At 41.6% G+C, this 24,751-nt stretch overlaps 1 protein-coding gene across 2 annotated transcripts in view; it reads left to right on the top strand.

Moving 5' to 3' along the window:
* Ust (uronyl 2-sulfotransferase) overlaps positions 1-24,751 on the top strand; it is a 333,586-nt gene that overhangs the window by 197,606 nt on the left and 111,229 nt on the right. For both annotated transcript variants that reach the window (XM_004856902.4, XM_087193468.1), the window contains exons 4-5: positions 7,703-7,782; positions 20,198-20,351. In XM_004856902.4, coding sequence (XP_004856959.1) covers positions 7,703-7,782; positions 20,198-20,351 — 234 coding nt within the window. The remainder of the gene's footprint in view (positions 1-7,702; positions 7,783-20,197; positions 20,352-24,751) is intronic.

Genomic DNA, 24,751 nt, shown 5'->3' with positions numbered 1-24,751 from the left:
ACTCAATGAAGTCACTTTACAAAAATAATATAGTGATTACGTGTGGCAGCTGGACTTGAACCCAAAGCCATGCTCATAATGGGTGGTTGTCTGCTCTGTTTCTACAACAGAATCTCCAGTAGAGCTTTTTAAAATCCAGAGTTGGAATTGCCAGTCTGCTGGAGATTCTGGGGAGGAGTCCAGAAAACTCTCTCTGTCTCTGCCTCTGTCTCTGTTTCTGTCTCCCTCCCTCACCCTTCCTCAGTCCACCTTTCTCCCCCCAACCCTCCTCCTCCTCCTCTCCTCCTCCTCTCCTCCTCCTTCTTCTTCCTCTCTCTCTGTCTCTCTCTCTGTCTCTCTCTCTCTCTCTCCGCCACAGGAGATTCGATGATGCAGTCTGGCTTAAGAAGTCCTGTCAGAATCCTCATATCAGTGTTTCCCTAAATCCTGACCCCCTAAGACAAGAAAGAAAACAAAAGCCCCATGGTTCAATAAATACCCTTTCTACAGGGTGTAGAATTTTCCACGGGGTGTAGGAGAGTCAAAATAGTTATTCACATTTTAAAACTTAGAATTTAAAACACAGTTAAAAACAAAATATCTACATAACTGGATTTCATCTAGTATTTCCCAGTCCTGGTCAGTCAGGGGACTCTTTAAAGTGTTTGTACATGGTTTCTCTTATATGAGAAACCCAGAGTAAAAATAAAGAGCAAAATAAAAGATAAGTAATAGGAAGTAGGGAGATAGATCATTTTCAAAGGGGAAGGAGACCAAGTTATGGAGGAGGGAAGAAGTAAGGGCTGAAAAAAGGAATTGGGATGTGTTATGTGCATATGCCAACTCCACACAAGGAATGTAAACATTATGTACTGAAAACATGTACAAAAGAAGAAGAAAAGGTTGAAGAGATGGGTGGAGGGGAGAGGGAAGGAAAGCGGATGAAAAGAGAAATTAAGATATGTTATGTAGGGCCAGGGATTTAGCTCAGTGACGCTGCACCAGCCTTGAAAGCACAAGGTCCTGAGTTTGATCCCCAGTACCAAAAAAAAAAAATGTGCTATGTTCCTGTACCAACTTCCCACAAGAAATGTAAACATTATGTATTATACACATGTACTAATGAACAAAATAAATAATGAAATGTTTGTTATTCTTCTTTGCATCCCATAGAATTTGCAATTCACAGTTTCCATCAGTCATACCAGTAAAGGCTACTATCTCACTATAAATTTAACATCTGCTCCGACTCTGTCCAACAGCTGTTCAAATTATCTAAACCTTGAAAATAGTTCCCATAAGGAGAGACTGAGAGAGCAATCCTAAGCCCATATGCTCTAGAGTCATTATCCTCTTGTTCAAGAACAATACAGCACAACATTCTTTACAATGTTTTAAGCTTCCATCTCCTATTGCTCTTGGCCATTTCAAGTACCAGGTCTAAACTATGACTCTAAAGCAATAAGACTTTTTAAATCTTACCTAAAGAAACCACTTTTGATTTGAAAAAAGGTCTAGAGGCATAGGGATTCTTCCAAAGCTTCCCGGAGGCCAGGTCCTCAAGCCTCTTTAATGGGAAGGTTCACTCATTCTTTCTTGAAGCAGATTTCTACATTATTTGTTCATTCATGTTGATGAATATTTATTGAGGACTTAATACTAATATTGGAGATTGAGCAGCAGACTCTACGTTGCGCACTTGATTTCTAACCCTTGAAGCAATATTATTAGAAAGGTGTCATCACTCCATTTGCAGGAGAGAATAAGTATGCACAGTAAACTGATCAAAATGCAACATAAATCAAGAAGAATGTAGGTGAATAAGCCTTGAAAGCAAACCAAGGTGAAGTCCTAGAGCTCTCTGCCAAATTTAATAAAGAGTTGGAAGTTTATTCCCTAGAAAGTGAAGATCCATTAAAAAATGATTCTAACCATGATAGGCATCAAAATCTGCTGGGGAACTCTTTCCAATCATACGCTTCAGATCTCTCTGCAAAATACAGGGTACAAATAAGGGCAAAAGCCAGGTATTTGTATCTCTGGGGAAAAATACTCCTAAAGAGATCTTCCTCCAAACTCTACTGAAGAATCATCACATAAAAGGCTCTAATTATTAGACAGTTTTCTTTTTATTAAAATGGATCCTCTGCTAACCAAGGAAAATTTCTCTGCCACACGAGCCTCAAACCTCAGAAGATGTCATGCCTCCCTGAAATTGTATTAAGTGCTGTCTTGCCAGACACCAGAGCATTTATCCCAGGAACACCACATCACTTCTTAGAATGATGCTCAGTGCTTCCCAACTCTGCAGGAGCAAAAAGGGACCACAGGCTTGAGAAGTGCGCCAGTGGACTTTGCAATTGAATCAAAAGATGAGCCCAGTCTGACTCAGCGCCATGGGGATTAATTCACCTGGCTCTGCAAACAGGGCCTTGTCTTGGACTTCTGTGGTCAAAAATTGAGCCCTCTGATGGGAAGTTGGTGGAAAGGAAGGGAGAGAGGTAGAAGAGGAAGCCCCTTGCCCCACCCCCCAAATAGTTCTTCCAGTTCTAGCTGTGAGATTGATTTTCCCTGTAATTCAGTTCCAGCCTCTTTGCCTCGCTCATGTCATTGCTCCCCCTGGTGGACCTTTTCTTCATTGCAGGTATGTGTTGCTTTGCTTAAAGCCCTGAGCTAAGGCTGGGAGACCTTCCTGCCTCCTGTTAGGAGGGTTTCCTGCCTCCCAGGAAGAGGACAGGTAACCTGAGCTTCCAGCCATCCTTCCAGCCTTTGAGGTTAAAGGACCAACAGTTCTCCTCTGAGCTACTCTTTGTTTGGCTTTGATGTGTTAAACACACATCTTTCATTTAAGATGCTTTGCAAAATTAGAGGCCTCTATTGTTGTTCTGAGTGACAGAAATATTCAGGCAGGGTAGGATTGGATACCCTTACTGCTGAGGAGAGTTTCCTACTGAAGCGGAGAGCAAAGTCTTTCATCCTGTTTGTACAACTGCAGGCAGAGGTTTTTTGTTCTACCGTGCTGGCCAGTGAGAGTGAAAGCAAATGATTAGGCATGTCTTACGCATTGTAAACCTGTTTAATTTTTGCCTTTTCTTTACTTTTTTTAAACTTCAGTTCTCTGTCAGTCTCAGGTACACTTGTGATTTACATTCTTCCATTAAATAAATTCTATTACAAACTTATTTTTAAGTGTTTAAAATCTTTTCCTGTCCTTGTGATATTATGCATTTTCCCACTCTAGAACTTTTAGAAACTGTTCTACCTGGTTTAAACTTCTTTCTTCTTTCCTCCTTTAAACTTGTCAGCACAACCTGTGAAGCTATAAAATTAATATCCCATAAACCCTCTTTATTCTCCAGAGTTACTGTGCTAACTGACCCCTTCCCTCCATTTTAAGTGGTTCCAAACAGATCAAATAGCAGTGGGAATGGTGAATTGATTACAACCCCATATTAAAGAGCAGGGATTGGAGATTTGACAGACTTGGATTTGAATCCTGTCCCCACCTTTTTGTGTTAGTGAGATTTGAAGCTATCTGTGCTGCCTTTCTGTGACTCAGTTTATTACCTAACTCATGGAGTTCTTGTGAGGATGAAATGACAGCATGTATAACCAACAGGAAGCACTTAAAGTAGGGTTTTGCTTTGGTGCTGTTACATCCTAGAATTTGTCATGGGGTGAACTCCACATGACTCCAAGATAATGAAGTACCTCGCTGTCCCTGAAAGAGCTGAATTCATTGCCTGAGTGATAGACAGTTCTGTCTTCTGTTAACTGTACATTTCTTGACTCCAAAAAAGCATTTCTAAAGAAGGGCTCTTCATCCCATAAATATTCATAGGCACACATTCTATGCAGGTACCTGGGCCAGACTTTCTAGGGGCTAAATAAGCCTTGCCCCAGATTTCAGGGAGCTTGCAGTCTAGGTCAAAACACAAACTCAGCTACAGTGAAATGTAGAAAGTACATGTCCCGAAACATTCTCAGATGATGTGCTGTGGAGGGTCAAGAAGGCTGCATTGTTTCTAGCCAGAGATGTTCAAAAGCAAACCCATTTCCCCCCAACTTCTGCAGCCAAATTTGTTCCTCCACTAGCACTCTCATCTTTGCATATGGATACTACCATGTGCTTGTTATCCTAGCTGGGGCACTGGGAAGGGTGCTCTCTAGACCACTCTCTTGCCCTACCTTCTTCTACCAGGTGGTCACCAGGCTCAGTTATTTGTCACCTTAGCCTTCCCTAAGCCTCTCCATCTTTCTTCGTTATGCTGACTGGCTGAGCTCCGAGGTTCTCACACCTATATGTGTGCCTTAGCACCTTCAAAAGGCTTGTTGCAACACAGATCGGGGAGAAGTGCTTCTTCTAATTCAGTACCTTGGGGTGGGGCCTGACGATTTACATTTCTAACGAGTTCCAGGTGATGCTGCAGCTGCTGTCTTCCTAGCTGAACTTCTGTCTCTCATCTTTTTAGGTTGGGGTGAAACCCAGGGCCTCACACATACTAGGCAAGTGCTTTACCACTTAGCTATACTTCACTGCCTGTCTCCAAACTGTATCCTTCTCCTTCGTACCTCCACCCTGCTCTCAAATCTGGAAAAGAATCAATATAAATCTTTTTTGATCACCCACAGAATAAATGTGAAAATTTCTTGCATAGCTTACAGTATCCTCAATTACCCAGCCTTTCTGACTCTCACGTACTGTTTTGCTGACTCCTTATCCAACCCCTGGCACATTGAACTCCTGAAGCTTCTTAATAGCCATGCCATTTAATGTGTTGTCTTTACCTCTACTGCTCACTTTGTCTGCAAGGCTCAAATCCCTCTCTTTACCTGCTGGCTCTTATAAGACCTTCTCCACCACTTTAAATGCCACCATGGAGAAGCACAGTAGGGACAGACACCTCACCTGCATGCCTCCTGTGCCTAGGTATTATCATATGTGCCTGCATACGTCTACATCATCCACAAAACTCTGAGCATCCTGAGATGCAGAATCAAATAAAATATTTTCTCTCCATAGCCACAACTCTAGGCAGCACATTGCCTGACACAGAGTTGGAAATCAATGGATTGTGAATGAAAGGAGAGATCCAGGAAAGCTACTTGAGGAGGGAGACGTTTTAGTCACATTAAGATTTGGATGTGCAGAGACAAGTGGAAGAACATTCTAGAAGAGGAAGCTTGAGCCTGAGGTTGGACTTATTTGACTTTGGTGTGATGAAGGAGCAAGGAGGGGTCTGGTTTGTCTGCCCATAGCAGGGGTGATCTGTAGGGCCAGTTGGGGGACCAGCACAGGTAGAATTAACATGACTCAGCAAGGGGTTGGATATGGGAGTCCAGGAAAGACCCAGATCCAAGTTGGGATATGGAGAGTATCATTAACCCAAACCCAACTCTCATGGGATGGATTGGGCTGGATAAAGACTAAGCAGGATGAAATGTGGGTCTGGCCATGGCAGATTTGGGAGACCATTAGAACATAGTCCACTGTCTTCTTTGGGAGCATTCCCTCCCATCTTATCTATGTTTATCTGCAGTGCTTGATAAATGCTCATTGAATGATGAATGAATATATGCAGCAGAATTAGAATAAAGGACAGGCGTGCTTCTGCATGAGCCAGGAATAGGAGAGGTGGGCCCTGGTGATGTTAGGTGGTGTCATTGCTGTCATGATGCCACCCATGCAAATAAAAAAAAAGATGAGAGGAAAAGCAGCCTTTTGAGGTCAGTAGGAAGACTAGGTATGGGACCCCAGAGATAGGCTGCCGGAGTTCAGGAAACCAGTGCTTTTTACAGAAATAGGTCAAATCTCTACATTTGTTATGGTCAGATGATACCTTGAAATGATGCTTTAGCGGATGCTTGTGGTACATTATAACTGATTTTATTGTTTGGTTCATAGCAACAAAGTTTATGAAAGGGAAATATACCTGTCCTCACTGTACTAATTCAATAAACGTGAGCATTAGCATCTTTATATTGAAAGAAACATCTAGAGAGAGTTCTACATTGTCACTGCTAATCCATTTTCCTTGTGAAATAGACAGCTTTATGACTATTATGACACTGTTCTCAACAGTCTAACCATTACTGTTTTTCCATCAATTTTAACTTACTGACATGTGTTTAGAGAATGTAATGTAATGTTGAATAGGTGAAAAAAACAGTGTTTCTTCTAACTTGTTCTTCTACTTTTCTTCTTGCGGTACTAGGAGGCCTTCTTATGTGACTCTTATGTGTTCAGGGAAATATCTGAATAAAAATAATCTAGATGAAAGCATGAAAACTCTTTATAGTAAACACACACAGACAAGAATTATTTTTCTAAGCAAGCACCTTTAGAGATAATTGACCATGTGTATGCTCCCAAGTCAGTAATTCTATTGGTCAAACCATCAAAACCCTAAAATTAACAATGTGCCCAAGCAAGAAGCACATGTAGCAGGCATGTAGAGGATGAACAAGAGATAAAGAGGCAGGATTCAATTGCCTTTTGTGTCAAGCCCGGGGAAGGGCAAACTATTATTCACCCCCTCACTAACGAAACACAGGGCTTAGGAACTTTAAATCATTTGCTTTTAAGACTCAATTTCATTTCTTCAAACAATCACTGCCTCTGTGAATAACTAGACTGTTTGGACAGTGAGCTCTTGGGGTACCAATCTATAAAGCATGTTCTAGTCAGAATTAATTCACTGAACAGATATTTATCAAGCACACATGCATGTGTCAGCCCTGAGCCAGACCTGCAGGAACAAGACAGCCCAGAGGTTCTGTCATGTTTGAGACAAACCTGGAGGTCCGGACTCCTTAATTTATTGTTGTCATTGCTACTGTGCTTAATATGTGAATGATCGCATTTGTTCCTGGTTTTCAACTTTAACTAGTTCATAAAACAAAAAATACTGCACATCTGATGTTCATCCGAAATAGTAATCTTCAATGTGCTTTTAAAAAAAATTCCCATGTCCATTTTGATGGGGCCAATTAGAAATTCTGAGGAAAGTGGAATTCAGGAAGTCACGGAGTCTTAGGAATGCTTGGAATTTCTAACAGATTTTACTAAACATTTTCTGTATCATGACATGTTCCAGAAGACCATAAAAGTTAGTTTATAAGAATATAAACTACTTTTTGCCTTGCTGATAACTGCAATAAACAATTCAGATGACCACCCACCAAAAAAACGAGATGTTTGGAGGTTTGTGTGTTTCCCATGAAACATTTTCCTTATAAATTTTTATAATCAAATACAAAAATAATAAGAATGCCTTGTTTTATTCCCACATTCAAATTCTGTAGCTCTGGTTTCAAATATTTCTGTAAATCCCAATAATGTCATCGATATATAAGGTAACAGTTAACCTCTTTTCTAGGTGAGAGTTTGAAAGAGGGGATGAAAAGCATTCTTACTTGCACTTCAGTACGGCAGCACACTCATTTCTCCTGTTAAAATTACTTAACCTGCCACATTGTTTTCTGGTAGCAGTCACCTAAATTAGATACAGAACTATAAATTTGGAGAGTGCTATTTTAATTCACTAAGGAACCTTATGTGAAAGTTCATAAACGTTGCACAACACCCAGCTGTTTGGCCCTGGTCCGGAGGAAATAAGTGAGGGGAAAAGGAGTTGGGTAGATAACCTTTTAGCTTAATATGGCTTGGTAAATGAGATCCTATTTTGTACTTTTTTGTGCTAATTTTGTACTTTTTTAACAGATGGAACTGATTAAAAATATAAGTACTGCTGAACAGCCCTATTTATTCACTCGACATGTTCATTTCCTCAACTTCTCAAGGTAAGACAGTTTCCTTAAATGATTCTCTCCTTTCTTTTTTTCCTCTCCTTTCTTTTTAATATTTAACTTCCTGCTAATTTACAAGGTAGTGCAATCCTCATGAAAAGACATTTGTAATCCATTTATTTTTGTTGCAGTGAAATGCAAATTTGAAATATTTGAACAAAAACTTCATTTCTTTGCAGAATACCATCTAAAATATTATAAAAATTTGGAATTATTTTTAATGAGAAGACATTTGACCTGACAGTTCTTTAAAAACAAAACAATACAAAATTGGGTTTTGTATTGAAACAAACAAGGCAAGAAATGGATATTTTAACATAAATCTTTCATTGCAATGTTTGTACAGTTTGAACCTACATGGAGCTTTGGAATAGCCTAGCAGTGGAATAATGCATATTTTATAGGCTCCAAAGACCTGGTCCCAAACTCTTTCTTTACTTCCTTTGATTATTCTAAACCTTGCGCATTTGATGTTGGTGAAGTATTTCAGAATTGTTTTTTTTTCTTCAGTGTCTGTGGCCTTCTGATACTAACGCAGATCTTCAAATTCCAGTGTTTTTGACCTTCTTTTGGTAAAAGTGCTAACTTCAAGTCCTGACCATTCCCTTCCCCAGCAATCTGTGACCAGTGGTTTACTATCACTGTGCCTATCTCCTGAACAGGTGGCTTTGGGCTTCCACTCTCCCCACTGGCCTGGCCGGTACTCACAGTTATCTGGCTGACCAATGGGTCCACGAGCAGACCTGCTGAGCAGCCCAAGAGCCCTGTGGCTCTCTAAGCAGCTATCTGAGAGCACTTCCCTCACTTAAACTGGGGCAACAGTATAGCTCCTCATAGCTCCTCAGAGGGCCTGGGAGCAGCACCCTTGGTGCTGACCTAGTGGCTCCCAGTGGCCTGCCCTGAGCATTCTCCACTGCTGCTCTGTCCCGTGCTGCCTGACAACCCACAGGGCTGGGAACAGGCTCCAGCCTTCAAAGGATTTCTTTGCTGGCTGCAAGCTCTGTGCCAATTAAGTGTAAATGCAGTGAGATTCAGAAAAGTGTATTATTAAGCAAAGAAAGAGAAGTTGCTGCTGTATCTTTAAAAATGAGCATCCCAGCCTGCCTGGTAACCCAGGGTTCCTTGGGACAGTGAATAGGACACCTGCAAATTATTGCAGGCCAGGTGCTGGGCAGCTCGGAGTGTTTTTCAATCACCAGCATAAATTGGCTCCTTACTGTGTTGGCCAATGTGTGCCCTGCTCTTCCCTCCAGAAGCCCAAGAAGGAGTCATTAGACAGAATGAGCTAACGAGGGCTCGTTAGCTCCTTCAGGAACAGTTTCATGATTTGTAAAGAGAAGATCTCCTTTCTCTGGTCCTTGCTGTGCTCCTGTGCTCCCTTCTGCATTGCCTTGACACCTTAAACTTCATTCATTAACTCTTTTTGCTTCCTGGTCAAATCTTTACAACTGAACAAATTGCATTACAATACATGTTAATAATCATCTCAGAACACTGTATAACTCTAATGAAGAACCCAAAGTTGGTGTCTTAACTAGCTCAGCGGAACAGAGCATGGTGGCCGTATTTTATCATGGCTTCTACCCTCAAATACATGTATAAGAGTGTAAGCTTGATTGCCTTAATACTGAAAGGACAAAAAGGAAACCTTGCCTTTTAGAAGACAGCACATCTGCAGAAAACAGCGTAGACCTAGCTGTAGAGATCCCTGGGTAACAAGGACTACCTTTCCAGGGTCCAAGAATTGAGCAAGTCATGCACACTCTTGGGGAGGAGGGGAAGAGAATCCATTTTCCCATCTTTAAAAAAGGCACAGTTCCTATCCGTTCCTGCCCTGTAGAGAGATGCAGTGATCATGTGGATTAAAGCCCTCTGAGAGAAGAGTGTTACAGAAATTCAAAGGGTCTCTTGAAAGGGCATTTCTGTGAATGCTTTCGACTGAGCCCCAGTTCAGCCCCTGCCTGTGACTGGCCACAATGTGTCAGGGTGGGAGCACCCATGGGCACAGGCAGGCTCTGCCTCTCTTCCTTCCCATAGAGGGAGCAGCTTCTCTCTTCCATAAGCTGCACTTTGCCTGGGCTTCTAGTGAGCACTATGCGTGTCCCTTGCTTTTGGAAACCCGTAAATTCTTCTTCCTCTTAGGCAGCAGTGCGGTGAAGTGCGATGAAGGGAGGAAGAGGAGGTCACAGAGTGCTCCACAAGGGAGGTGGGATGCAGCAGGTTGCCTGCCTGCGAGAGGACACCTAGGACTCTTCTGCTGGGGTGGGGTGGTCAGCTTTAGACCAGTGAAGGGGAATGGCATTCCCAGTACAGGATCTGCGCTAGGGAAGGCAGGATCCAGAGAGCAGCTGACTAAAGCGGTAAGTGCATCCTGCAGGGCAGTTTCCTGGACTGGGATGGTGGCAGGGTTTGAAGCAGGACTGTAGGGCTGGCCTGATGCCCCTCTGTGACTGTCTCCCCTCACAGCTACAAGTCTTCTCAAAAACAAATAGAATGATGAGGTGAATTTGAACACTTGACAAGATCACTGTTACACTCATGGGACCCAGGGAGTTAAAAATCAGCTTTTCCAAGGGAATATCTTTGGTGAAGGAAAATGCCTTAGCCAGGAAAGAAAAGGCCCAAATCCATGCAATTAGGAATGAAAAGGGTGAAATTACAACAGACCCAGCAGAAATCCAGAGGATGATCAATACCTACTTCCAGAACCTATACGCCAATAAGATGGATAACACAGAAGAAATGGACAGATTCCTAGATACATATGAATTACCAAAGTTGAACAAAGAAGCCCTAAAAATTCTGAACAACCCAATACAACGAATGAAATTGAAAACATAATTAAAAACTTATCAACTAAGAAAAGCCCGGGCCCCGATGGCTTCACTGCTGAATTCTATAAGACATTTAGAGAGGAACTACTGCCACTACTGTTTAAACTCTTCAATGAAATTGAAAGGGAAGCAATACTCCCAAATTCATTCCTGGAAGGAAGCATCATCTTGATCCCCAAAGCAGAGAAAGACCCAACTGAAAAAGAGAACTATAGGCCAATCTCACTAATGAACATAGATGCAAAAATCCTTAATAAGATAATGGCAAACAGAATGCAGAAGATCATCAAGAAGATCATACACCCTGATCAAGTGAGATTCATCCCAGAGATGCAGAGATGGTTCAATATACGAAAATCAATTAATGTAATACACTATATCAATAGAGCCAAGGACAAAAACCATGTGATTATCTCCATAGATGCAGAAAAAGCATTTGACAAAATCCAACATGCATTTATGATGAAAACCCTACAAAAAATTGGAATAGATGGTCTCTACCTCAAACTGATAGAAGCCATCTATGAAAAACCAACAGCCAATATCATACTAAATGATCAAAAACTGAAATCCTTCACACTAAAATCAGGAACAAGACAAGGATGTCCACTATCACCACTCTTGTTCAATATAGTTTTGGAAACATTAGCCATGGCAATTAGACAAGAGAAAGAAATAAAAGGAATAAAGATAGGAAATGAAGAAGTCAAATTGTCATTATTTGCAGATGACATGATACTCTATATAGAAGACCCCAAGAACTCCACCCAAAGTCTTCTAGACTTAATAACCAAATTCAGTCAAGTAGCTGGTTACAAGGTCAACACACAAAAATCAATAGCTTTCCTCTACACCAATGACAGACTCACTGAGAGAGAAATAGGGCAAATAATTCCTTTCACAATAGCATCCAAAAAACTGAAATACCTAGGAATCATCCTAATGAAAGAAATCAAAGACCTCTTCTCTCAAAACTATGGTACTCTGAAAAGAGAGATTGAAGATGATATCAGAAAATGGACAGACATCCCCTGCTCCTGGGTAGGAAGGATTAATATAGTGAAAATGGCCATACTTCCAAAACTGCTATATAGATTTAATGCAATTCCAATTGAGACCCCAGCAGCATACTTCATAGACCTCGAGAAAACAATCCAAAACTTCATTTGGAGCAAGAAGAGACCCAGAATAGCAAAAGCAATTCTAGCTAACAGAGACATGGCAGGGGGTATCACAATCCCCAACCTGCAACTCTACTACAAAGCTACTGTGATAAAAACAGCATGGTACTGGCAAAGAAACAGACCTGAGGACCAGTGGAACAGATTAGAAGATGCAGAAACAACTCCAGACACACTCAGCCATCTCATCTTCGACAAAGGAGCCAAACACCCTCACTGGAGGAAAGATAGCCTCTTTCATAAATGGTGCTGGAAAAATTGGGCTTCAACTTGCCAAAGATTAAAAGTAGACCTATATCTCTCACCATGCACTAAACTAAAATCAAAATGGATTAAAGATCTAAATATTAAAATAGAAACTCTGAACCAGTTGGAACAGAGGTTAGGTAGAACCCTTGAAGACATCGGTGTAGGAAAAGATTTTATGAACAAAACCTCAGTTGCCCATGAACTAGCACAAACAATCAACAAATGGGATCTCTTCTTCTTAAAAAGCTTCTGCACAGCAAGAGAAACCACCAGCAGTGTGAAGAGACAACCCACAATGTGGGGAAAAATCTTCACCTGCTCTTCCTCAGACAAAGGTCTGCTATCTCGAATCTATAAAGAACTTAAAAAGATCAGACCTCCCAAATTTAAAGACCCAATCCAAAAATGGGCATCTGAAATGAACAGACATTCCTCAGACAAAGAAGTAGAAATAGCAAATAAACACATGAAAAAATGCTCAACATCACTGGTCATTCGAGAGATGCAAATGAGAACAATGCTGAGATTCCACTTCACTCCAGAAAGAATGGCTGTTATCATGAAATCAACCAATAAGAAATGCTGGCGGGGCTGTGGGTAAAGAGGAACCCTGCTCCACTGCTGGTGGGAGTGTAGACTGGTGCAACCACTGTGGAAATCAGTATGGAGATACCTCAAACAACTAGGACTGGAAGTCCCATTTGACCCCGCTATTCCACTGCTGGGGATCTTCCCCAAAGAATTAAAAGAATCATACCACAGTGATATATGTGCACCCATGTTCATAGCAGCACAGTTTGTAATAGCTAAAACTTGGAAACAGCCCAAATGCCCATCAATTGGAAACTGGATAAAGAAAATGTGGTTTTTTAATAAAATGGAGTACTACTCAGCCATAAAAAATGAGAAATTAGAGACATTTATAGCTAAGTGGATGCACATTGAGGGAATACTCTTAAGTGAAATAAATAGGACACACATGTGTAAATACCAAATAGTTTCTCTGGTGTGAGAAACTGAAAGTGTAATTAAGGACTAAATGTATAATAGGTAATGTGAAATAGGAAGAAAAGGGGCAAAAGGGAAGGAAGTGGGAGGGCTAGGGGAAAGGATAGAAGGGAATGGGATTAATATGAGAAAATGGAAAAATAGGAACAAAATCTTTGTAAATAGGGAGGACTGGAGGGGTTGAAGGGAGGGCTGGGCAAGGGTGAAAAATAAGAACCAAGAGAGACTATGTAAAGGTGCAAATTTCCAATGATGAATGTCATTATATTGTATACCCAAAGTGTACCAATTATTAGAATGAATAATCAATAATGTAAAATAGGAAGAAAAGGTCCAAAGGGGTAGGGGTAGTGGGAGGGGCAAGGGAAAGGAAAGAAGGGAAAGGAAAAAATGATGAGAAATGGAAAAAATGGAAATAAAGTCTTTGTAAATAGGGAAGGGTGGAGGGTGTGAAGGGAGGGCTAGGAATGGGGAGAAAATAAGAACCAAGATGCATTATGTAAAGGTACAATTCCCAGTGAGAAATGTAATTGTGTTGTATACCTACAATGTACCAATAAAAGAATTTAATACAAAAAAAAAAAAAAAAGAAAAGAAAATACCTTAGCCATGAAGGGCAAACTGTGGCTGAAGAAAGTCCCAAAATATACAATGGGCAAAAACTTGTTAAGTAGGGACTTGTTAAGGAGAGCTTTTAGCATACTTTAAGAAATGAGTTCCAGTTTTTTAATTCTAAGGCCCAAAGATTTAAGCTGCTCCTAAAAAGCCTGCCCTTACAACTGCTGTACATTGTTTGTTTCTGGGAAGGAGGGTACTAGAATTGATACTGTAACCCGTGTTCTCTGCTGATATTTCAGATCTTCTGTACATCACCAACACCAGTTGGCTCCTGGGCCAATTATAAGAGTCAGTCTTGCCTCTCTCCCCACACTTTCTTTCGCACGTAAATCTTCTGAACTTTTGAAAGATATGGCATTAATCAAAACAATGTCCTCTATGTTTTTCACCATTAAATATAGCATTCCTACTTGAAATGTAAACACTCAGAGTGGTGTAAAATGCTTGTGGTGATTCATTTACTCAGCATCTCGGCTCCTTGCTCTCTTCCTTCTTTTCCCTCTCTTGGAGTTAGCAGGAACCATTTGGCTATATGCAGCTTTATTAATCTAACAGCGGGAAGCAATTGCATTAGATCAATCAGGTGTTTCTACAGTTGCCTCAGGGAAGATTTCCTGCCAAAGGATATTGGAGCACAACTAGCTCAGCAGAGATTTCAGGCTTTGCTTTGGATTTATGGGGTTTCTGGTGGGCTGTTCTTTCACACTGCTTTTTAACTCCCTAGAAATGTTTTTGCCCAGGATGAGGTAGAGAATTGAACCCAACCTACCTTGACCTAGAAGATGCTACTCACTGTTGGGATGTTGGAGTAGGGTTTATGTTTGTCTCCTGCGGTCTCATATGTCTTTTGCTGGTTGTAATTGTAGGATACAGTTTTTGAAAAAACGTCAACTTTCCAACATCAACAGTGTCTCTGCCTGTGTGTGTTGTGTATCAACACACTGGAGAGATTCATGGCAGACACAACTCAGCTTGTCTCTCCCTTCCGCCACTAGTTACTTTTTTCTAATCTTTTGTGCGGGAATTGGGGGATAATTCAGTTTTCAATCTAGAATCCCTCTCACCCTCTCAATTGGGTTCTTGCAGAGAAAACCTTATGAAATTTTACATCTGAGCCTGATGCTATCAGAATACTCCAAGTGAATTACAAGAGTGATCAATATGAAAAGTAATCAAAGTACCACTTCCCATCGATGGCCCCTCCCCTTCCCTTGTTTCCGTTTCTATTTCCCCATCTCCGATAGTAGCCACAATAATACCATGACCCGCTTTTAAAATCACAGTATTTAAAAATCAATCACCAGGGAAGCAAGTGAGTGCAATGCCCAAGGGGAGATGTGTCGATGTTTTCTCTTGTCCCTTCAGTGGAAGAAATATTCATGATAGATGTGAACAAAGCTGCCTTCTGACAGCGTAGTTTAACAAACCAAATCAGATTTTGTCAGTTCCATAATTCAAGTTGGTTTCCACACCTTATTTCCTTGCCTATGTTTATTATTGTCATTAGCAATGTAGTGACTTTTGATTCTGTGCCCTTCAAATCTTTTGTAACAGTGACAGAAGTTCAAACTTTGAAGATAACTCCAAAGTAGAAATTGATACTAGTGGTTATTTAATATTGTCTTCACCTACTTAAACAGACCCTAGAAGTTTTATTTAAAGACAAGAGGTTTCTTCTCAGTTTACTATACTGAAACACTGCTGGACTAATTTCACTCTACGGTGAGTTTCTGCATCCACATGTAGGATACCCACTAAGGACAAGAATAATCTGGACTTTCCCTCAGCTCATCTCATTTCATGTTTAGTTCTTGCTATTTATTGTCAGCTGTTTGCTTCTTGCCTTGTCACTGTATCTTCCTCTCTGAGCAGGAACTCTAACTGCAGTGGCCCAGTAATGCTCTCCTGTCACCCATCTGACTCAGCTTCTCACAGCAAATGCATCCACCTCTCTTCCCTCGGAACACCCAGAACATTGAAGGCACTCAGTCTCTTCTGTTTGTGACTTGTGATGGGAGGTCCTGTTCCAGGAATCTAAGAACTGGTGGGCTTATGGTTTGAGGATGGAAGAGGACCTCCCACCCAGCCAAGGCCTTTAGTTCCTCTAGTTCTAGCCTGGGATCATAAATGAACCATCTACCCCTCTCTTTCAGGCAGCTCCTCATCCTGCCCCCAAACAGTCATGTTTGTCTTAGCCACTTTCTCATCACCAAGATACACTGCCCAACACCAACAAGGAGGAAAGGTTTATTTGGCTCACATTTTCACTTCATGGTCTGCTGGCTCCAAGGCAGAAATGGCATGGTGGAAGGGCCTGCCATGGAGGAAAGCTGCCCCTATCATGGTGACCAGAAAGCAGAGAGAGAGAGAAGGAAGGAGACTCAAAGGAAGATATAGTTTTCCAGGTTACATCCTTAGTGACCTGTCTCTAACCAGACCCTGCCTCTTAATAGCATATTCAGCTCAGAACCCGTGATCCAATCACCTTCCAGAAGCCCCACTTCTGAATATATGAAGCTCATGGGGGACATTCTAGATATAAACTATAACAATGTCCTTTTCCACAATGGCCTTTCTCTTATATAAAAGTGTTTCCCTCCCTTACCAACAAACATCCAAACCGTAGGCCTCCAGCCTGTGGTACTTCTCATAGACAGCAGCACAAAAATAATCTCTGCTTCCAGGCAAAGGTTAAAAAGATATACTTTCAGTATAATATTGCTTCCCAGGGATTGAGGGGAGAGAGGCAGGTATCTGCTATTTCATAGGCACAAAGTTTCAGTTTGGGAAGAGGAGAAGATTCTGGAGATAGTGGTAATGGTTGCACAAAATGTGAATGTATTTAATAGCACTGAACTGTACTCTTAAAATTGGTGAAAAGGGTAAATTTTGTGTTATGTGTATTTTACTACAATTTTTTTAAAGAATCTATACTTTCAAGGAAGGGAAATAAGTCTTCTGACAAAAGCCAAAGGAATTTAAAATTTAAAAACAAATAAAGACATTAAAATTGAAGCCAAAAAAGGCTAAAGGTTTTAAAAACTTGTGAGAAGCTAATTGTTTGTGTCATATGACCCAAACAAAAGGAAATGTGCATAGAAAGAAGATTAAGATAATGGATAGGTATGGCGAAGGTTCTTCAACCTCCCGACCTGTAGATGGGCATTCACAGGAGGATTATGAAATCTTCTCTAAAGGTGGTTGGGCACCAACTATTGTCACCTCTAAAGTGGAATCTTGAGTAAGATTCATGCCACCCAGAGTCTTTATAGGTCTGACTAGAAATTTGACTAAAAATTTTGACTACAATTTTTGAGTTTTAAAAATACTCAGAGGAGAATCTGATTCTGCAAGAGGGTGGAGTAAGGGTGGAGAAATTTGTTTTCCTTCCCAGACACATGATATATTCTAGTGGTACGATGGTGGTGTTCTGTCCTGTTTGTATGCTGACGTGCCACTCAGATTTTACCAGTTTGGGAGGAAGCTGTGTGTTCTAAAAAGGATGAAGTTTGGAAGTCTGAAATCATTATAATGTTGCCTCTAGAAAGGGAGAGATATCTATCAGACACCTCTATTCATAGTTAGAAATTTCTAGACAGAGAGTATTATACTATCTGTTACTTGGCAATGAACTTGGATGCCATCTAGAACTTCTGTTTTGGAAAATGTTTTGGTCAACTTTCCCACTGTTGGCTCACAATGCCTAATATACACAACTTAAAGGAGGAAATGGTTTAATTGGCTCACTGTTTCAGAAGCATCAGTCTGGGCCGAGAATGTAACTTAGCGGTGCCACTCCTGCCTGACAAGTGCAAGGTCCTGAGTTCAATCCCTAGTATCAAAACAAAAATGGAGTTTCAGCCCATGGTCAGCTGGTTTCACTGCTATGAGTCTGAGGTGAGCAGAACATCATGGCAGAGAGGCATAGTGGAACAAACCTGCTCACTTTATGGTAGCCCAGAAGCAGAGCAGAGGGTCAGTACCAGAGACGAAGGGGCCAGGAAATATATAATCCCCAAGATTTTGCCTCCATGACCCACCCATACACACTCAAAAGTATACTTTACTAGGCTTCCCTCAAGCCAATTAAGTTGGCAGTCTAGATTAACTGCCACAAAACATTATTCTGGAAATCTCACATTGGGTTTCAGTGTCCAAGTAGGAACAAGTCCTCCATATTCAACTATCTGTGTCAGTCCCCATGTCTTTGACCTCATCAGCCAGAGGACCATCTCTGAGAATTTGCCTGTTGAGTCACATGACTGAGTCACAAAGATAAAAATACTCTTGAGGTACAGAATATAACCTTTGCCCCGTCCATAGTGTGTTCCCTCAAGACTACTCAGCACCACTGCAAGCAGTCCAAAGAGACAGGGAAGAATCCTGAGGAGAATTTAGTTGACCTGGTCATCTTGCTTTGTGAAGGCCTAGTCCTCAGGCCAGCTCTCAGTGCAATAGCCTGCTCCCTTTGTGGAAGGAATGAAAATGGGACATCTAGACAGAGGCAGTTTTGAGGGTCGAGTTAGATTCATATTTGGTGTGCATGCTTTGTGTTCCTAGTCCCTAGCATCATTAATTTAGTCGCCGTTTATTGTAGATATAAAACCCAACTTAATTAAAAGAGGATGATAAATCTAGAATGCATGTGGTGGTTAGCTGATGGTTGGCACAGCTCAGTCCTAGGACTACAGTTAGCTGCTCACACAATAGCATGAATGTCACTAATAAACATCTGGGAACTGAACAAGATCCATTGGCAAGGCTCATCCTGCTCATAAACAGAAAGTTCTCCTACTTGGCAGTACCTGGGGAGCTCAGAATATCATGCATGCAACCATTTCTACCCGAAATTTCACTATGAGAGAGTTATTGCTTTGTGTTCCTTGGGAGTCTTCTCTCTGGAGATCCTCTTTTAAAAAGGCAAATAAACCAGTTCAACGTTATATGAGTTGATGCACAAAAAAAGCATTGGTGGCTTGTTCTGTCTACTTTTCCCTGGCAACAGATCCCATGATACACACAGAAATGTAACAGCTGAAACAAATGCGCCCAGATGTTTACTGAGGTACCTTGGTTCATGAACTTATTTTGTTTCATGATTTGGGGGAAAATGGCTGCATTTATATTGGTGTAGGGAAGATGGCCACAGTTATGTTTGTCATCCAATATGGAATTTGTGAATGGAAGCAAAAATTTTTTTGTCAAATGCTTTTGTGTGAAAACCAGATTATTTGCAAACAGAAGCATTCGTGAACCAAGGAATTACTGTATTTCTGCAGTCAGTCCCCATTTGTTGAGCATGTGCTGTGTGCCACACACTGTGCTAAATGGTACAGTCCCTGGCTGCAGGAGGCTCACAGTCCAGTGAAAGAGACAGATACTTCAATGTAATATGAGCAAGAGGACTCAGGGCATAGCAGAGGGAGGGACAGACAGTATACTGAAGATGTAATTGGGATCCTAGGCTGAGTTTCCAATAAGGTCTTCGAGAGTCACCAGAACATAACATTTGCCCTGTCCATAGTGTGTTCCCTCAAGACTGCTCCGGAGCACTCTAAGCAGTCCAAAGAGACAAGGAAGAATCCTGAGGAGAATTCAGCTGACCTGGACATCTTGCCTTGTGAAGGCCTAGTCCTCAGGCGAGCTCTCTGCAGTTGTCTGATTCCTTTGTGGAAGCAATGAAAATGAGACATCTAGATATTTATTTTATTCTTTAATCTAAAACCACTTTCCATCACTGGAAGATAATTGTGCAGATTTTTGTTTCATTTTTGATACTTTTCTCAACTTTCCATGGTCAAGAATGCAGATTCTGGAGCCAGATCACCAGGGTTCATCACCTGGATCAGCCACAAAGTATTTATCCTCTTCCTGCCTTAGTTTCCCCAAGTATAAATAGGAATAATTGGGATATCTGCTCCATGGAGGTGCCAAGGGCTTCAGTGAGTTGGTCACGCAAAGTATTGAGATCATGGTGCAGAGTGAGTATTCAGTGCAGGCTGGCCACTGGTAACCCACTCACAGCAGAATACCTCATCTTGAACTATTGCAGTTGCATTATAGAAGTGGCATGTCATCTACCAAGACAATCAGAACTGGAGAGTGGATTGAAGCATCCGCTGAGGGCCACCTGCATGCCACTCAGTTCTTCCTGCCACTGGGAATACAGAGCTCAATACAGCATCATCTCTGTCTTCAACAAACCTAGGCCTGGTGAGAAAACCAGACAACATCTGCACCTTGGCTCTGACATGTATTTGGTTTTCTGTACTATGAAACTGTCCTTACAGCTTCTTGGCAGAGACTTGAATCAGGTGTCATTGTCTCCACTTCCTGTGTGGTGACAAGATGCCCATCAGGAAGCACTGGGCTTGCTTATGCAAGTGCGCATGCTAGCAGATAAGGTCTTGCTTGGATGCTGAGTTAACCTACAAGACAGACCTTATTCAAGTAAGGCTTCATTTCCTCCCAAAGTATTGGGTTGTAATGAGCTCCTGTTTGTGTGCATGTGTGTGTTAGGTTTGGAGGAGACCAGCCCGTCTACATCAACATCATCAGAGACCCTGTCAGTCGGTTCTTATCTAACTATTTTTTCCGTCGCTTTGGAGACTGGAGAGGGGAACAGAATCACATGATCCGCACCCCCAGTATGAGGCAAGAGGAACGCTACCTGGTAAGTCTTGCTGCTTGTGAGAAACGGTCTTGTGCTGCTCTGGGATGGCTGGGGAACTCACCTTTAATGGAAACTTTAACAGGTGAAAGCCTTTTCCAGATGCTCCAGATCTTAAGAAACACTTTTTCAAGTGATTTGCTAATTTGCTTTGCTCAGCTTGTCTTTACTGCTAAGTTTTAGATGTCAGAGAAAAGATAGTCATTCCTCAGGAGTTCAGACCCGCACTGTCCTGGTTAAGAACAGATGTGTTTTGAGTTCTTTCTTCGAGGCTTGCAAAATTTTTCTCATCACTCATTCTATTCATTTCCCATGAACTCCAGAAGGAAATTCCAAAAGGACCCAGAACTTTCCAGTTGCTTCTCTCCCAGCTAGACCATCACCATGACTGATTGTCTCTGGGTCCACAACAGCACATGCTATCACAGCAATAATTGTTGGCCTTTCCAAACCTTGTTTTGGGACTCTGAGCTCTGTAAAGGACAACCGTCATTGTTAGCAAAAGCACAGAAATTGTTAACGTATATGGAGGGCAAAGTTATGTGTGTTTTATCAGCACCACAATAAAAAGGACATTTTTCATCTCTTTGTGACTTGTGTTGACAAAAGTTTCCTGAGTAGCCAAGAGCCCTGTTTAAGAGATGGAAATCCTGTTCTCTGACTGGGAGAGGCTGTTGGGCTCCCCCAGTCCATCCTGGGCTGACAGGCACACGCAAGATGAGAAAAAGCATTAGGGATTAGTGCAAACATGTCTCACTGTGAGGAGAAAACAGCACCTGCACCCACCGGTGCTCAGTCTTCAGCCTCGGACTCACAGTCAGAGAGAAGCAGTGTTGGTCACAGTCCAGCACTATACCCATTTTTAATTCTTGAAAACATAATAAGATTATGTGTTTGGAGTCTAAGAGCATTTTTGGAAATCACCTCAATGTTAGTTTTGTGTCTCGAGATGTGTGATAAGATGTGAGAAAAGAGAGATACAGCGAAGTTAAAGTGTCTCATCCAGTGGTGTCTGCCAGGTCATAGACAGGCTGAGACCAGACCCGAAGCTTTTCACTCCTGGTTCAGTACAGGTTGAGCATCTTCCATCTGAATGTCTAAAATGCCCTAATTCTGAAACTTCCTGAGCAAAGACATAATGCCACACCCCAGGCCTCATGTGACAGCTGTTAGTCAGAATGTAGGCTCACCAAAAATATTCCATAAAATGACCTTCTGGCTATGTGTACAGAATGTATAAGAAACATAAGTGAATTTCATGTTTAGACTTAAGTCCCATTCTCAAGGTGTCTTATTATGTATATACAAATATTCCCAAGTCTAAAAAACAATCTGAGATGGGAAACACTTCTGGTCCCAAGCATTTTGCATGAAGGTAAAGGATGTACAACTTGTATTTGTTCAGTCACCTAAGGCTTCAAGGAAATATTTTCATGGCTATTTTTAAAGTGGTTTTTAACCTCTTTTTAATTTTTTTTTTTTTAGTCTTTGATGCCAAAGTCCTAATCTTTGTCTTTAAACTACATGCTATGAATGTGGCAGTGTATTTTTTAATTCAGTGACAAGTATGTATTTAGAGCATAAAACCATTTACTAGAAGAATAATGTCCTCTCAAATTATGTTTATTTTGTATTTGTTTGTATTAGATCTTGATTAATATAGTTACACTTTGAAAAACAGAGTACATTCTGCTTAATAAAAATAATGGTTCAAAGTTCTGACTTAATCCAAGCACTAAGGAAGTTAGAATGAAGTAGATAATGCTGAGAAATCAAAGAAATGAAAACAGGTCTTTAGAATTCTGCTCTTCAAGTAGCACTGTAAGATGGTGGGAAATTCTCCAGTTCTCCTACTCTCTTTATTTTGGCATCCTATAGATCATTCCATGTATATGTGTATATATGTTCACATTCACTATAGAAAGAGGTTGCAAACTGTGAGAGAGAAAAATCATGTTTTAGATCACTTTTTAAGTGTGCCAGGTTGGTAGTGGATACAAATCTGATGTTTCTGAGGTGCTGGTAACTGCCTTGATCGTGTGACTTGACTGAGAGATTCTGAAGATATTCACCCTGCCAGAATTCTCCCCTTAGTGATTTGAAGAGGCCACTCTACCAGATGTGAGCATTTTTCTGGAATGGTCTGTGTTAGATGAGCTTATCAAATCTTTTCTTTTCTTTTTTTATATCAAATCTTTTCTTGCCAAGGACCCGTAGGAAAGCACTGGGCACAAAACAGCGGAGTAGAAAATTGGGGGGATGGGATTGAGTGGTGAACAGGGCCCAAGGTAGGCCTGACTCCTCTGTGATCTGGCCTTGGTCTGACCCACTTAGAAGGCTGTTTTCTTGTTCAAAGGATAGTTTGTTTATTTGGAAGATGGCCTAATGCCTTTTTTTTAATAGCCGAAACTTTTTATTCCATCTCCTTGATCCTATGAAATAAAATTGCCCCTGTCAGAGCCTGTCCTCATCTTGGCAAGCCTGGATGGTCACTTGTGTAACTCAGAAGAGGGTGTTGTTTGTGTCTCTGTGGGGCTTGGGCAGCTGTGAGGAGACACTGTCCCCTCAGCAAGGCCTGGCCGGCAGTGAGGTCTGTGAGGGGTACTGGCCCTGGCTGTGCTACAGTTCCCCCAGGAACTCTGCTCTAAGGTTCCCTCCCATGAGACCACACACACCACACAAAGAATACGGTTGCTGGCCTAGGTCAGTCAACCAATTCCCACAGGATTCTAGATCTCAGTGCTCAGAAGCCTTGCACTTTATCCCATTGTCAGAAGTCAGAGGTCTGCTCTTGGTCTCAAGCCTTGAAGAGCTGCTTAGTGTACAACTGGGGGCTTCAGAGCTTGCTGGGGGTGGAAAGGGTCAGTATCTCCTGATGCCCAGTGGTTTGGAGGACTACAGAAAGGGTGAAGGAATCTAGTCTTTGCAGATGATGAGGAAACTCCCGCCTCACAAATGCAGGAAAGGGCCTGAGTCTCTGAGGTTCTGGGCCTGCAGGGGTAGAAGCCAGGCCTCCTAACTCCACCCCAAACTGTATGCCTACCCAGACCTTCTGTCTCACTTCTTGGATGATAAATGGGATAGAGGACAGAGCAAAATTCCATGCTCTTTGAGCAAAATCATTTTGTATAACAACATCTGCACCTCTTTATGGAGCTATCCCTGGTAAAACAATCTTTCTAAATGCTCAAGTATCTTATAGCTGTTCTCTGTCTTTTCTGAAAACAGCTAGCTTTTCTCAAACTATTTCTTTCCAAACTATTCTTTTTGATGTTTTACAGAGAATAATTTTTAAATAAATGAATGCAAACACAGATATCGTCACCGGATAGCAGCCATCCTGAGGCAAGACTGTGGCCATAGGTTCATTTCTTTATCTAGAGCCAGAACTCAAGTCCTGCAGTAGAGGTGGCTGTTTGGGAGCCACTTGAGCCTGGGCCCACTTGAACATGGCTCAGCACATGCACCTCTCCTCCACCTGGAGTGCGGGCTGCTTTGCTTCCAGGGCCAGGGACTATCTAGCACACAGAATGTCATCCACAAAAGAATGAATGATCTTGAAGGACAAGCCATTGCTCTGATTTCCAGGGGAGGGCAAACATCCCGTTCCTCCAAGCCCCTCCACTTTCCAGTCTCCAAGCTTCCCCAGAAATGGATCTCTCCCACTGTTCCTTTTGCTTGGCCAGTTGCACAAGTGTGATTTGTACTTGCTCTTTGCCTAAAACCTGGGCTTAAAACTTTCACAGTGAAATATTATGCACAGACAGCACTTTGCACTTTCAAACTCCAAAAAGAAAGAAAGAAAGAAAGAAAAAAGAATGGCAAATTGGGTTGTTTCCCCAGCCTCACCAGGCCGTCCTGCACTGAAGACCAAGGAGAGTGGGGAGAACATTTTCCCAGAGAGAAAACTGGCTCTGTGATACTGTTCATTCAGTTTGGCTGTAAAGTGTGGAAAGTAACGCATGTTTCAAAGAAAAGATGTGTAATTTACAGCTTCTTAATTCATAAGGAATTCGGTGAATCATGTTGGCCCCATTGGATTCTGGAGAAGCCTGAAAGTTGGCCAGAATCAGCAAAGGTTTTCAGAAAGCTATGTGTTTTAATCTGCTTGAACGTTTTGGACCCTGACTGTTCCTTCATTTCTGGAAGTATACATGTAAAACCCTGGTGTGTGGAAATTTCCACTCTCTCCTGACCACTGAGGCAGTCCTATGAATGAAACCTCAGGCTTTGCCTGCATTCTTGAAGCATCATTTCTCTCAAAGAAGGAAAACCAGCAAAGGATGTGGATCATCTGTTTTTTAAGTGTTTCTGAAAACACCTATGTTCTTGACTCACTAAAGGATAGTCCAACTAATTCAAATTTGGAGGCTGTAGCAGGGGCCTAGCACTTAGTGTACTTA

The sequence above is a fragment of the Heterocephalus glaber genome, unplaced genomic scaffold, assembly GCF_053883595.1.
Source record: "Heterocephalus glaber isolate CG9 unplaced genomic scaffold, H.glaber_assembly_v1.0 deba00001593, whole genome shotgun sequence".
In the NCBI taxonomy this organism is placed as follows: domain Eukaryota; kingdom Metazoa; phylum Chordata; class Mammalia; order Rodentia; family Bathyergidae; genus Heterocephalus; species Heterocephalus glaber.
This window is presented reverse-complemented; position numbering and strand designations above follow the sequence as displayed.